The sequence below is a fragment of the Chiloscyllium plagiosum genome, unplaced genomic scaffold (assembly GCF_037043375.1).
Source record: "Chiloscyllium plagiosum isolate Xiang-an unplaced genomic scaffold, Cpla_swu_hap1 HiC_scaffold_2, whole genome shotgun sequence".
In the NCBI taxonomy this organism is placed as follows: Eukaryota; Metazoa; Chordata; class Chondrichthyes; order Orectolobiformes; family Hemiscylliidae; genus Chiloscyllium; species Chiloscyllium plagiosum.
The window spans coordinates 152921570-152936763 of NW_028270140.1; the positions used below are offsets into that span (position 1 = coordinate 152921570).

The 15194-nt window shown below is 42.0% G+C and overlaps 1 protein-coding gene across 1 annotated transcript in view; it reads left to right on the forward strand.

The window, feature by feature from the left end:
- The window catches only part of LOC148152024 (polymeric immunoglobulin receptor-like), a 47339-nt gene extending 44525 nt beyond the window's left edge, over window positions 1-2814 (forward strand). Inside the window, exons 7-8 of the mRNA XM_087993790.1 lie at window positions 1594-1633; window positions 2769-2814. Coding sequence (XP_087849916.1) covers window positions 1594-1633; window positions 2769-2814 — 86 coding nt within the window. The remainder of the gene's footprint in view (window positions 1-1593; window positions 1634-2768) is intronic.
- The last annotated feature ends 12380 nt before the right edge of the window (window positions 2815-15194 follow it).

Here is a 15194-nt window from a genome sequence, read left to right on the forward strand (position 1 = left end):
AATTGATGGATTGTTGTTTATTTAGACTGTTTTATGGTTCAGTAAGATAAATAATGGGTCCTCAAGGTTTGTTAGAGATTTCTGGAACTTGTTTTTGTTAAAGCTTCAAAGATAGTTTGGAGGAAGAGGTTTTTTTTAGTTTTATTCTGTGTTTGAGCAGTGTGGTGCTGGAAAAGTACAGCAGGTCAGGCAGCATCTGAGGAGCAGAAGAATCGATATTTCAGGCATAAGCCCTACATCAGGAAGGGCATATGCCCGAAACGTCAATTCTCCTGCTCCTCAGATGCTGCCTGACCTGCTGTATTTTTCCAGCACCATGCTCTCGGCTCTGATCTCCAGCATCTGCAGTCCTCACTTTCTACCTCTGTGTTTGAGCAGGCCTGTTCCTGAGAAGGGAAGGATATACTGAACTACTTTACCTTAACGTGAAGAGATAATGATAGTAACAGAGCACTGTTTCGTTGGGATGTAACACTAAAATGTTTACTTAAAACTGAGTGCATTTAAGCTCAGCTGTATCTATTTCCAGGAAGAACTATGTCCATCTTCAGTCTATAAATTGAAATTGCAATGGCTTAAATCTACTGAAGTGATAGAAACAGGAATTGTGGTGTGAGTATCGCACAAGTGGTGTTTTTCGGTACTATGCAATGTGTGTTTTTGGGTACTGCACCAGTGAAGAGTTTTGGGTGTAATGAAAATGCTTTTAATTGTTTTATAAATTACAGAACAGTGTTTTGGCATTAATCAGATGATGCTTTCATCTTTAAAAATCTTTGAATTTGCATCAGAAGTAGATATCTTGGTTTATTAGATTACTTACAGTGCGGAAGCAGGCCCTTTGGCCCAACAAGTCCACACCAACTCTAAGAAGAGCAACCCACCCAGACCCATTCTCCTACACTTACCCCTTCACCTAACACTACAGACAATTTACAATGGCCAATTCATCAGACCTACACATCTTTGGACTGTGGGAGGAAACCACGCAACACTGGGAGAATGTGCAAACTTCACACAGACAGTTGCCCGAGGTGGAAATTGAACCTGGGTCTCTGGCGCTGTGAGGCACCAGTGCTAACCATGGTGCCACCATGCCTCCCCATTTTTATTGTCACTTCTTTCTGAAAAAACTTCTACTTTACATTAAAGCAATATGAACAGTATTGTGCTTATCTTTCACAGAGAGACAATTTCATTATAAAGCAACAAAAATCTAAATATTATCTAGCAAGTCAGGTTCTGTCTGGGTGTGACTTGTCCAGTAATAACTGGGATTATAATAATATTCTCTCTTACCCTTGTCTCTGCTGTTTGAGGCAACACACCTACCCTCATTTGATCCTTTGTCCCCACTGATCATCTTAAAACACTCTAATCTGACTTGGTCAATTGCAGATCTTGGACTGAGCTATGTCTTGAATAAAGAGTGTAGGTATCACAAAACATTCGAGAGATCTGTGCAAACAGTGCAACTTGTGTAGATGGTCAAGAAGTCATGGTTTTGCTTGAAACACTTTCAACTGTGGAGACAATGTAGCAAATTTGTTCATAACACAACAAAACATTTAACAATCCCTTTTGTCTCTTTAGGGTTTTCACGACAAATTCAGCTGACCACATTTTCAAGAAGGTAGGGTAATTAATCATTCATACAAGCATGGTGGCAAAAATGTTCAGGTTCAGGGTTGAATTGAACGCTCTTGCTCACAGACAGAATGCAGCCCATTGCTGATGAGTTACTAATGTGGTTTAGCCTTTTGGGAAACTGCTCAAACACACAGAGTGGGAAACTGATTTCAACAGACTGAGAGGTAAATGAGAGTACATTGTTACTGGGCAGAATTTGTCAATTTCCAGTTGTTTGAAAATCTCCACCTTCAGATTCACCTGCGATTGCCCTTTCCCAGATTAACCTGTAATTCACCCTCGTGTAAAATTAAAATGTTGCTCATCTTCATCACAGTAGATCCTTTGAATTCTAATGAATGTTTTATGGAGGGAAAGATTAAAATGTTATCACTTGCAGTGAGAGCTGAGTGCAAAATTGAAGTTTTTGTGAAACTTGGCATTTTCTCCCTTGTTCTCCAAGCAGCTTAATTTCCACTGGGTGGGGATGTCTTTTCCTGATCATTCTCAGCTTTCCAAGATTTCCATGCCCTGTAACATCCTCCAAAGTTACAGCAGATGAGAAGCCCCTGCAGGAATTTTCCTCTCACCTCCAACATCCTCCATCCCTGCCCTGTGACTAACTGAACAAAGCTGACCTAGAGTTGCCTGGGAATCATTTGTTTGTCACTGATTCCTGACAGTTTCTGCAGCCCTCCCTGTGTCACAGCTGCTGACTAAACTATGAATTCTGTGGGTGGCAAATTAAGACTGTTTCCAGTAATGGATCAGTCAAGGGTGAGATGAGTGATATGTGATACTAAATCTCAACATCGTTTTTATTCACTGAGGAACATGGGCATCTCTAGCTGGGCCAGCATTTATTGCCCATCCCTTGTTGCCCTTGAGAAGATGATGGTAAGTTAGCTTCTTGAACTGTTGCAGTCGGTGTGTTGTAGGTAGAGCCACAATGCCCTTAGGGGGGGAATTCCAGAACCTAGACCCAGCGACATTTCACCATCACCTTCTCAAGGTCAACCACGATCAGTCAACGACACCCATGACCTGAATTATCAAAAGAACACATGATGCTTTTTACTGCGAGCTGGGTTTTGCCATTTGCTTCTTTGGTATATTCATGTTCCTTGTATGTTTTTCAGGAATGATCCAGATTTGTCCAGCATTCTTGAGACTGCTCAGGCCTAACAGTCGTCTAGTCCAGGTACTGGCTATACTCTAACTGACCAATCAATGTCTATTTCAGACATTGTTACAGAGAGAATGTGAAGCATCAATACAATGGGAGTCTTGAATAGACATGTAGTGCCACTCTCACTGTTCAGGTTATATACTGACTGCAAGGGTTGCCTCCCTTGATTGATGAACTTTCTAACTTTCCTACCATCAACGTAACCGAATGAAAAGCAATGTGATTTACTGTTGACACTATCGCTATTTTTCTTTGATTTTCCTAATTGTTCCTCAGTTATGGAACTGATTTAAAGTTGAGAATTGAATTTTAATTTTGAACAGCAGCTTGTTTCACAAAAGAGGAGAGAACAAATGGGAAATGTTTGCTGTTAGAATCTGACTTGGAAAGATAATACAGATCATCAGCAATGACCATCTAATGAGTAAGGTCATCTACTAAGGAAATCCCATGTCACTGATTATTGGTTCTGTGAGTCATTACGTCACTAATGAACCCAATCCAAGAGCCACTTCTGCAATCACACATTTGACAGGTGTTTTTAGGAGGTCCATGGCCTTGATACCATTGACATTCATTTCTCCAGTTCCTTTTCCATACTTCTTCTGCTGATGGCTATTCCCAACAAATCATGTCCCTTCATAGAGGAGTTTCCTCCAAGTCAGTTTCTTTTGAATGAGAATTTCCCATGCATTGACATATATTTCTTGAGGGAAATCTTTCTGGAGTCTTTGAGATGCTTCCTTTGTTGTGGAATCATAGAGTTCTACAGCACGGAAACAGGCCCTTAGGCCCAAACTGATCCATGGCGACTAAAATGTCCATTCACGCTAACCCCATTTCCCTGCACTTGACCCATATCCTTCTAGACTTTCCCTATCCATGTATTTGTCCAGTGTTCCAAAAGCTGCCTTCACTGCCCTGTCTACCTGTGACTCCAATTTTAGAGACTGTGAACCTGAATTCCTAGATCCCTCTGTTCCACTTCACTCCTTAAGGCCCTGCTATTCACTGTGAAACTCCTGCCTTGATTTGACTTTCCAAAATGCAAGACCTCACACTCATCTATATTAAACTCCATTTGCCATTTCTCAGCTCATGTCCCCAGCTGATTGAGGTCCTGCTGCACTTTCTGATAACTGTCCTCATTGTCCAAGACACCGCCTGTTTTGGAGTCATCAGCAAACTTACTAATCAGACCTTATACATTCTCATCCAAATCATTGATTTGGATAACAAATAGCTTTTTCACCAGCATCGATTCCTGAGGCACTCCACTAGTCATAGGCCTCCAATCTGACAAACATCCTTTCACTATTACCCTCTGCTTCCTACCATCAAGCCAATTTTGTATCCAATTTGCCAGCTCACCTTACATTCCATGCAATCTAACCTTCCAGAGCAGCCTATCATGTGGAACCTTATCAAAGGCCTTACTGAAATCCACATAGACTGCATCTACCACCCTGCCCTGTCAACCTTCCTGGTCACTTCATCAAAGAACTTGAACGAATTTGTGAGGCATGATCTCCCATTCTCAAAGCCATGCTGACAACTCATAATCAAATCCGGTCTTTCCAAATGCATGTATATCTTATCCCTCATAATCTTCTCAAGAAACCTACCCGCCACAGACGTTAGGCTTCCTGGCACATCATTCCCAGGTTTTCCTTTGCAGCACTTCTTGAATAAGGGCTCAATGTTCACTACTCTCTAGTCTCTGGGACCTCACCCATGGCTAACGATGATGCAAAAACACCAGACAGGGCCCCTGCAATTTCTTCTCTAGCCTTTTGCAGTATTGTTGGGCATATCTGGTCAGAACCAGGAGATTTATTGGCCTTCATACATTCCAATATGTCCAACACATCTATTATAGTGATATGGAATTTTGGCAAGATACCACCACTAACTTCCCCAAGTTCCCAAATCTTCATGTCTTTCTCCAAGGTAAACACAGGGGAAATATTCAATGAGAACCTCACCCATTTCTTGTGGTTCTATACACACATGTCCACTTTGGCCCTTGAGGGGCCCTATCATCTCTCTAATTATTCTTTTTTCATTTAATATACTAACAGTATCTTTTTGAATTCATCTTAATCTTCTCAGTGAATGTTTTCTCATGCCCCCTTTTCACCCTCCTGATTTTCTTCTTCAGTAAAATCCTGTATTTCCTGTATACCTCCATGGATTCCCTTGAATTCAGCTGCCTGTACCTGAGCCACGCCTCCTTTTTTCTGGTCAAAGCCTCAATATCTCTTTTCATCCAGGGTTCCCTATCCCTGCTAGCCATGGCCTTCACCCTCACAAGAACACATTGATCTTGAACTGTAACTGTCTCACTTTTAAAGGCCTCCCACTTGACAGAGGTTCCTTTGCCTGCAAACAAACTACTCCAATGATCCCCCGCAAGCTCCAAGTAATTCCATTAAAATTGGCCTGCCCCAATTTAGAACTTAAAGCTGTGAACCAGTTTTGATACTATTTCCCAAGGATAGGTCAGGTTTTGCCCCTTCCCAAGTGTCCTTTGATCCTTGATAAGTGCTATCAGCACTGAGGCGGACTCTCCACATCAGCCGGGAGCAGACGCATCAGCTGCCTTGCAGCACCTAATAGCAGGTTAATTACTGCTCAAGGACACTGTAGATGAACCGAGATGTTGCTAAGCTTAGGTACTGGCCACTCGTTTGGTGTTGATTTGGTTAATCACGGCAGAATCGGTGCAGGCCAGCCAGGCACAGAGAATGTTGAGAATAAAAGTAAATAACAGTGAAGTGGTTCTGACTTGGTACGTGGCGGATGTGGGAGGAGAGGTGGGCTTAGTGGTTCACAGAATGGGGAAGAGTGCAACTTTGTTTTGGAAGCTTCTCAACCAGGGCTTTCCTTTGGTTTCTCTCTCTCTAGATATTCTCCAGTCATCGACTTGCTGAAAGATCTGAGATAAGACTCCTAGTCTGAAATGTAAAAAGTCTCCCAAGGTCTACAGAAGCTGTTTGCATTGACCAGTGACTGTGGAATTCAAGCAATATGTGCAGATCCATGTGCCTGTAATATAACCAATCATTCAAAATTTTCAAGAAGGCATTTATTGTTAAAATGGCCATTAAGCTACAAAATTACAATTCTTTTTATTTTATGTTTTAACTTTTCCCTTACAATTGTGTGGTGAGTCTGTGTGTCTGTGTGTGATGTCTGATTGGATGTTTAGGATCAAAGAGGTTTGAACTCACATGGTGCATATTAATTACATTGCCTTATAGCTTATCTGTGCTCTGGTAGGTTAAGTTTGCAACATTAGATTGTTAATTTCGATTAAAAACGTGGTGTCCAAAATCTGTTATCTGTAATGTCTCATTTACAACAATACTGCTAATTCGAAGATCAATGAATGTTTGCTTTTCATTGTGTGGGGAATCCAGAGCTCGGTGGATTTGGTTTGGCTTGCAATTCCTGTGTCGTACCATTCCACAAAGGGAGCTGATCAGGCCCTTTAGATTATTGAGAGAGCAATGGAGTTAAAAACCCTCTCCTCACTCTCTGACTCCAGAAGGATTTTTGGACAATAACCAGCTCCGATTTCCTAAATTATCTGGCTTAGTAACTGGCTAGGTGCAGGCCTTGCTGTCTCGAGCTGTTCACGGCCAGTCTGTCTGCTGCTTCTGAATGTTTGAAGGAAAAGAGTCCAGTTGGGTGTCACAAATCTCAAATTACTCCCAGTAGCTGGGCTGCTGTGGGGAACGTGAGGATCAGATTCATGCTCTGGAAAGGGTGAGGTTCAATTCTTATCGTGGCAACTTGTAGAATTTACATTTAATTATTAAATCTGCATTTGAAACTTAGTCTCCATAATGGTGATCATCTGTCATCAATTGTTGTAAAACAAAAACATCTGGTTTACTAATATACTCCAGGGAAGCTAAGTGACCATCTTTACCCAATGTGGCTTACAGGTGACTTCAAATCCCCATTTCAAACATCGGTGTGTCCTTTTAGGAGCGATTGAATGCAATGTGTCTGACTCTGACCTGCTGCCCTCTGAAATGACCAAGCAAACCTCTCACTTCAAGGGTGTTCAGGGATGGGCAACAAATGCTAGCCTTGCCTGTGAGACCCACGTGCCTTGCAAGGATAAAAAGAATCTACCTAAATCTGTTCTCATTCCCTGAACCTGCTAATATTTTGCTCTGTGTTCCTCTCACTTTCTCTACCGTTGTTTCCAATCAACTCTCCCCAGGAATCAAAATCCCACCTGATCCAATCTCATCTCTCCTGAATGTTTCTAACACCCTATGTGGTCCTATCGAAAATGAAAAATATGACCATTAAAAATATGAACAGACGTAGACCATTAAGCTTCTCAAACATGTTCCATCATTCAGGATGACCATTTTTGAACTTTAGAACATAGAACAATACAGCACAGTACAGGCCCTTCTGCCTTCGATATTCCACCAACCTGTCAAACATATGTGAAGCACATCTATCCTACACTATTTCATTTCCATCCATATGTTTATCCAATGACCATATAAATGCCCTTAAGGTTGGTGAGTCTACTAGGAATGCACTTCCAGGAGCCTTTTGTTCCTGTAAAATTGTATCATTTCAGTTTTATCATCTCTGTCATTCTTCAGAACATAGGAACAGGAGTAGGACATTCAGCCTTTGAAGACAGTTCTTGCATACAATGAGATCTGGGGTGATCTGTGGCATAACTTCTTCCTATCATTATGTGTCACTTTACCTTTTCCAATGTTAATTTTCATTTGTCTAGCCATTTCACCAGCCTGTCTGCTCCAGAGCCTGTTGATACCTTGCTCACTCTTCACTGCTGTGATGATATGTGCCTTTAAGGGAGATCTGTTCTGTCCTGTTTCTCTTGAAGATATGTGTTGTAAACCTGGTGGCAAGATGTCTGCTCCATGGAAAGCAAAGTAAACAGATTTTTTTTAAAAATTAGACAAAAGAGGCATGACTGGGTGGAGGCATGCTCATACAGGCCTCGGGTTTTAGTTCTCCTTTCAGTTGTTAAAATTGGGGTTTGGAACTGAAGCTGGGAGATACAGTCCTCTCTCTGCTGCTGCAAAGCCTTGAGTTCTCACTCTGCATTTATACATTTCAACTCTGGGAAAACTATTCTGACCATCATGATGCCTGTGCTGACCATGATGCTATTCTGAAATGATCCCATCAGCCTGCACATTGTCCATATCCCTCTATTTCCTATCTGTTCATGTGTCTGTCCAAATGCCTCTGAAATGTTGCAAACATTTCTGCTTCTATCAACTCCCCTGGCAGTGCCTTCTCGGCACTGACCAACTTTTACATAAAAAACTTTCCTCACACATCTTCTTTAAACTTTCCCATTCTCACCTTAAACCTATGGCCTCCAGAATTTGACATTTCCAACTTTGGAAAAAGACTCCAACTATCCAAATTGCCCATGTCTCTTATAAATTGAAGCACTTCAATTAGGTCGCCTCCTCAGTCTCTGGTCTACCAAAAGTAATCCAAGTTTGTCCAACCCCTCCTTTCAGCTAATCCACTCCAATCCAGGGGGCAACATCCTGAGAAACCTCTTTTGCACCTTGTTTAAAGCCTCCACATCTTTCCCATAGTGTGGAGAACAAAACTGCAGCCAATAGTACAAATATGACCTAACATGACTTGCTAACTTTGAGACTCAATGTCCAGACCAATGAGGGCAAGCATGGGGTCCTGAAGGGAGAGTGTGACCAACCCCAAGTCATGATCCAAGTAGGTATCAATGACATAGGTAGAAAGAGGGATAGGGATGTAAGGCAGGATTTTAGGGAGCCAGGGTGGAAGCTGAGAGTGAGAACAAACAGAGTTGTTATCTCTGGTTTATTACCTGTGCCACGTGATAGAGAGACAAGGAACCTGGAGAGATATCAGCTGAACACGAGGCTGCAGGGATGGTGCAGGAGGGAGGTTTCAGGTATATGGATAATTGAGGCTCATTCTGGGGAAGGTGGGACCTCTACAAACAGGACAGACTTCACTTGAACCAGAGGGATACTAATATCCTGGGTAGGAAATTTGCTGGTGCTATTCGGATGGGTTTAAACTAGCTCAGCAGGGGGATAGGAACCTGAGGTGTAGTTTCAATGCACAGGAGGATGTGAGTAGGGAGGACATGAACAGGATATCACGGTCACAGGAGTGTACTGGCAAACAGCAAACTGGTTTGAAGTGTGTTTACTTCAACGCCAGGAGTCTCCGTAATAAGATAGATGAGCTTGCAGTATGGATTTGGGACTTTGATGTTGTGGCCATTTCGGAGACTTGGATAGAGCAGGGTGAGGAATGATGTTGCAGGTTCCAGTGTTTAGCTCTTTCGTTAAGAACAGGCAAGGCAGTAAAAGAGGGGGAGGTGTAGCCTGTTAGTCAAGGATAATATAATGGTGGCTGAAAGAACTTTTGATGAGGACTCATCTATTGAGATAATATAGGCTGAGATTAGAAACAGGAGAGGGGAGGTCACACTGCTTGGAGTTTTTTAATAGGCCTCCACAGAGTTCCCGGGAGGTGGAGGAGAGGATTGGCAAATTGTTTCTGGGGAGGAGTGAAAGGAACAGGGTGGTCATTATGGGGGACTTTAGCTTCACCAACATTGACTGGAAATGCTATGACTCTAGTATGTCAGACGGATAAGTTCTTGTCCAATGTGTGCAGGAGGGTTTCCTGACACAAGATGTCAAAGGGCCGACAAGAGGGGAGGCCACACTGGATCTGGTGCTTGGTAATGAACCAGGCCAATTCTTTGATTTTGTTGTAGGTGAGCACTTTAGAGAGAGTGACCATAATTCAGTTGTTTTTAGTTTAGTAATGGAAAGGGATAGGTAAATGCCACAGGTCAAGAGTTATCGATGGGTCTACGGACAATTATAATGCGACTAGACAAGAATTAGGATGCATAGAATTGGATATCAAAATATAGGGGATGGGGACAATGGAAATGTGGAGCTGGTTTAAGGAACAAATATTGCATGTCCTTGATAGGTATGTCCCTGTCAGGCAGGGAGGAAGTGAGAAGGTAAGAGAACCATGGTTTACTACAGAAATTGCATCTCTTGTTAAGTGGAAGAAGGAAGCTTATGTGTTGATGTGACAAGATAGGTACAGATTAGCTAGGGAGGATTTAAAGAGAGAGTTAAGAAGAACAAAGAGAGGACATGAGAGTCTTTGTCAGGTAAAATAAAGGAGAACTCTAAAGCTTTCTATGGATATGTGAGGAATAAAAGGATGACTAGGGTAGGAATAGGGCCAGTCAAAGACAAAAGTGGGAAGTTGAGTGTGGACCCTGTGGAGATTCGCGAAGTGCTAAACAAATATTTCTCACCAGTTTTCACTCAGGAAAAGGAGAATATTGTAGAGAAGAATGAGATATTAGATATTAGACAAGAAAGGATCGAGGTTAGTAAGGAAGAGGTGTTAGCAATTCCAGAAGGACTGAAAGTAAACAAGTCCCCTGGGCTGGATGGGATTTATCTGTGGATTCTCTGGGAAGCTAGGGAGGAGATAGCAGAGCCTTTGGCTTTGTTATCTTTGGGTCATCATTGTCTACAGGCTTAGTACCAGAGGATTGGAGGATTGCAAATGTTGTGCCCTTGTTCAAGAAGGGAGTAGAGATGATCCAGGTAATTATAGACCAGTGAGCCTTATATCTGTTGTAGGAAAAGTTTTGGAAAGGATTAGAAGAGATAGGATTTATAATCATCTAGGAAGCAACAATTTGATTGGAGATGGTCAACATGGTTTCGTCAAGGGCAGATCGTGTCTCACAAATCTCATTGAGTTTTTTTGAGAAGGTGACCAAGCATGTAGATGAGGGTAAGGAAGTTGACATGGCATACATGGACTTCAGTAAAGCTATTGATCAGGTTCTACATGGTAGGCTGTTGGACAAAATGCAGAGGAATGGGATTGAGGGTGATTTAGCAGTTTGGATTAGAAACTGGCTTTCTGAAAGAAGGCAGCGAGTGGCGGTTGATGGAAAATATTCAGCCTGGAGTCCAGTTACGAGTGGTGTGCCACAAGGATCTGTTTTGGGACCATTGCTGTTTGTTATTTTTATAAATGATCTAGATGCAGACATCGGTGGATGGATTAGTAAGTTCACAGGTGACACTAAAGTCGGTGGAGTAGTGGACAGTGTGGAAGAATGTTGCAGGTTGCAGGGGGACTTGGATAAACTGAATAATTGGGCTGAGAGGTGGCAAATGGAGTTCAATGCAGCTAAATGTGAGGTGATTCACTTTTGGAAGAATAACAGGAAGTCAGAATACTGGATCAATGGAAAGACTCTTGGTAGTGTGGATGTGCAAATGGATCTTGGAGTCCATATACATAGATCGCTGAAAGTTGTGATTTACATTGATACTGCTGTTAAGAAGACATAGGGTGTGTTAGGTTTTATTGGTAGAGTGATTGAGTTCCGGAGCCGTAATGTCATGCTGCAAATATACAAAATACTAGTGCAGTCGCACTTGGATTGTAGTGTACAGTTCTGGTCACCCCATTACAGGAAGGATGTGAAAGCATTGGAAAAGGTGCTGAGGGGATGTACCAAGATGTTGCCTGGTCTGAAGGAAGCTGTTATGAGGAAAGGCAGAAAGACTTGGGTCTGTTTTCTTTGGAAAGAAGAAGACTAAGAGGGGATTTGATAGAGACATACAAGATGATCAGAGGGTTAGATAAGGTCAAAAGTTAAAGTCTTTTTTCCTAGGATGATAGTGTCAGCTTGTACGAGGGGACATAACTACAAATTGAGGGGTGATAGATTTAAGACAGATGTCAGAGGCAGGTACTTTACTCAGAGAATGGTAAGGGCGTGGAATGCCCTGCCTGCCAATGTAGTTAACTCAACCATATTAGGGAGATTTAAACAATCCTTGGATAAGCACATGGAAGATGATGGGATAGTGTAGTTGTATGAGCTTTGATTAGTTCACAGGTCAGCGCAACATTGAGGGCCGAAGGGTCTGTTCTGTGCTATATTGTTCTATGTTCTATATTCTATGTTCTATGTTCTGTGATACCTTTCCCTTACTACCTTATCCAATATTTTCCACTTTCAGGGAGATCCCACGTTTCCTTCCAGTTATAGAACATAGAACATAGAACATAGAAGAATACAGCGCAGTACAGGCCCTTCGGCCCTCGATGTTGCGCCGATCCAAGCCCACCTAACCTACACTAGCCCACTATCCTCCATATGCCTATCCAATGCCCGCTTAAATGCCCATAATGAGGGAGAGTCCACCACTGCTACAGGCAGGGCATTCCATGAACTCACGACTCGCTGAGTAAAGAACCTACCCCTAACATCTGTCCTATACCTACCCCCCCTTAATTTAAAGCTATGCCCCCTTGTAATAGCTGACTCCATACGAGGAAAAAGATTCTCACTGTCGACCCTATCTAAACCCCTAATCATCTTATACACCTCTATCAAGTCACCCCTAAACCTTCTTTTCTCCAATGAAAACAACCCCAAGTGCCTCAGCCTTTCCTCATACGATCTTTCTACCATACCAGGCAACATCCTGGTAAACCTCCTCTGCACCCGTTCCAGTGCCTCCACATCCTTCCTATGGTATGGCGACCAAAACTGCACACAATACTCCAGATGTGGCCGCACCAGAGTCCTATACAACTGCAACATGACCTCAGTACTCCGGACTCAATCCCTCTACCAATAAAAGCCAGTACGCCATATGCCTTCTTCACCGCACTATTTACCTGGGTGGCAACTTTCAAAGATTTGTGTACATGGACACCAAGATCCCTCTGCTCATCCACACTACCAAGTATCCGACCGTTAGCCCAGTACCCCATCTTTTTATTACTCTTACCAAAGTGAATCACCTCACACTTAGCTACATTGAACTCCATTTGCCACCTTTCTGCCCAGTTCTGCAGCTTATCTATATCCCGCTGTAACCTGCCACATCCTTCCTCACTGTCTACAACTCCTCCGACTTTCGTATCATCCGCAAACTTGCTCACCCAACCTTCTAACCCCTCCTCCAGATCATTTATAAAAATGACAAACAGCAATGGTTCCAAAACAGATCCTTGCGGAACACCGCTAGTGACGGCACTCCAAGATGAACCTTTGCCATCAACTACTACCCTCTGCCTTCTTCCAGCCAGCCAACTCCTAATCCAAACCTCCAACTCACCCTTAATGCCATACCTCCATATTTTTTGCAGTTGTCTACCATGGGGAACCTTATCAAACGCCTTACTAAAATCCATATACACCACATCTACTGCTTTCCCCTCGTCCACCTCCTTAGTCACCTTCTCAAAGAATTCAATAAGGTTTGTGAGGCACGACCTGCCCTTCACAAAACCATGCTGACTATCCTTGATCACATTATTCCTATCCAGATATTCATAAATCCTATCCCTTACAATTCTCTCTAAGATTTTGCCCACAACAGAAGTGAGACTCACCGGCCTATAGTTACTAGGGTTATCCCTACTCCCCTTCTTGAACAAGGGAACCACATTTGCTAGCCTCCAATCTTCTGGCACTACTCCTGTAGACAACGAGGACATAAAAATCAAGGCCAATGGCTCTGCAATCTCCTCCCTTGCTTCCCAGAGAATCCTAGGATAAATGCCATCAGGCCCAGGGGACTTATCTATTTTCACCCTTTCCAGAATTTCCAACACCTCTTCTCTACATACCTCAAAGCCATCCATTCTACTTAATTGTGACTCAGTACTCACATTGACAACAATGTCCTGTTCCTGATTGAATACTGACGAAAAGTATTCATTCAGTGTCTCCCCAATCTCTTCAGCCTCCACACGCAACTTCCCACTACTATCCTTGACTGGACCTATTCCTACCCTAGTCATTCTTTTATTCCTGACATACCTATAGAAAGCCTTAGGGTTTTCCCTAATCCTACCAACCAATATTACTAATCCTACATACCAATATTATGTATATATTCCTCTCATTTGGCCTCCCAAATAAATTACCTCAGACTTGTCTATTAAACTCCACCTGCAATTTTTCTATAACTTTCCAGATGATCTATATTCTACTGTATCCTTTGACAACCTTCCTGACTTCCACAACTCCAGCACTTTTTTGTGTCATCTACAAACTTTGTAATGAAAGCATGCATTTTCATCTAAATCATTTACATTTTGTCCCAGCTTACAAAATGTCTGACTTATCAATTAAAGGTCAGAGCTTACTGCAACTGCCAAAAGAAAAAAAAAGTATGTTTTAATTCCATCAGATTTGAAGTAGCTTTTGTAGTAGACAACATTTGTAATCAACTTGAGCTCTGGAGTTCAGATGTCTTCTCCCCATCTTATCCACATCTACAAGCTGTTCAGTTATGTGGGAACCAATCACATTGTTATTGGCAGCAAGAAGTTCTATATCATTGATCACAAGTCATTAGTCCATAGACCAATCAGCTACTTCTTGCTGACTGAATCTCGATTTGTTTATGCCATTGTCTCTAGTTTGTCTGCACCTTCTTCCATTACTGTTTGATCCAGCAGCTCTGTAAACAGTTCTTAACAATGTGTGTCAGGGAACTTGCTGTCAAAATCATGTAGTAATCCTTCAGTATTCCCTGGCTTTCAAACAATTCTGGAACATTTTAATCCACAATTAAAAATACAGAAAGATAAAAAGGCATAGTCTTTACAAAATATTTTTAAAAAACTTTTGAAGAATAATTATGACAGGTTTAGGAGCTGAGGAATCCCATGATTGTCCTTGAACTTGATCTAGGAAACAGTGCAACTCAGTTGCACAGATGCAATACTTAGTATGAATGCTCACTCCTAATCTTTGCTAATCACAGCTGCATAGGTTACATCCACTAGAAAGATACAAAAATCAGAGCTCATTATAATTATAGTTTCAGTTTGAGAATAACATGAAAGGGAAACATTTATCCACAACAATTGTATTTTTTTAAATTCATTGATGGGTTGGAGATGTCACATGCTCGGCCTCAAACAAGGAAATGTATCACCCAGCCCCAACTAGCTCTGTTGAATACGTAGGAAAATGGGCTTTGGGGCTGGAGAATGAGATGGTGGGGGAGATAAAATTGGGTTTGATTTGAAAGGACAAACTATCTTGCTCTATTCTTGCCATGTGAACTGAGGAGAATAGTCTGTTATTGAGGAGGATGAATTTTAAGTGTTAAAAATCATTGCAAAATGGAAAGGTGTATAAAATATATTAAAGAACAATTTATAGCCACTTATCTTTTCTGCTCTTGTGGCTTACCTTTTCAGTCTGTTCAATGTGAGAGGAATTACAGAAGAGGGGCATATTTACCCCAATATCCTTCCCTTCAGT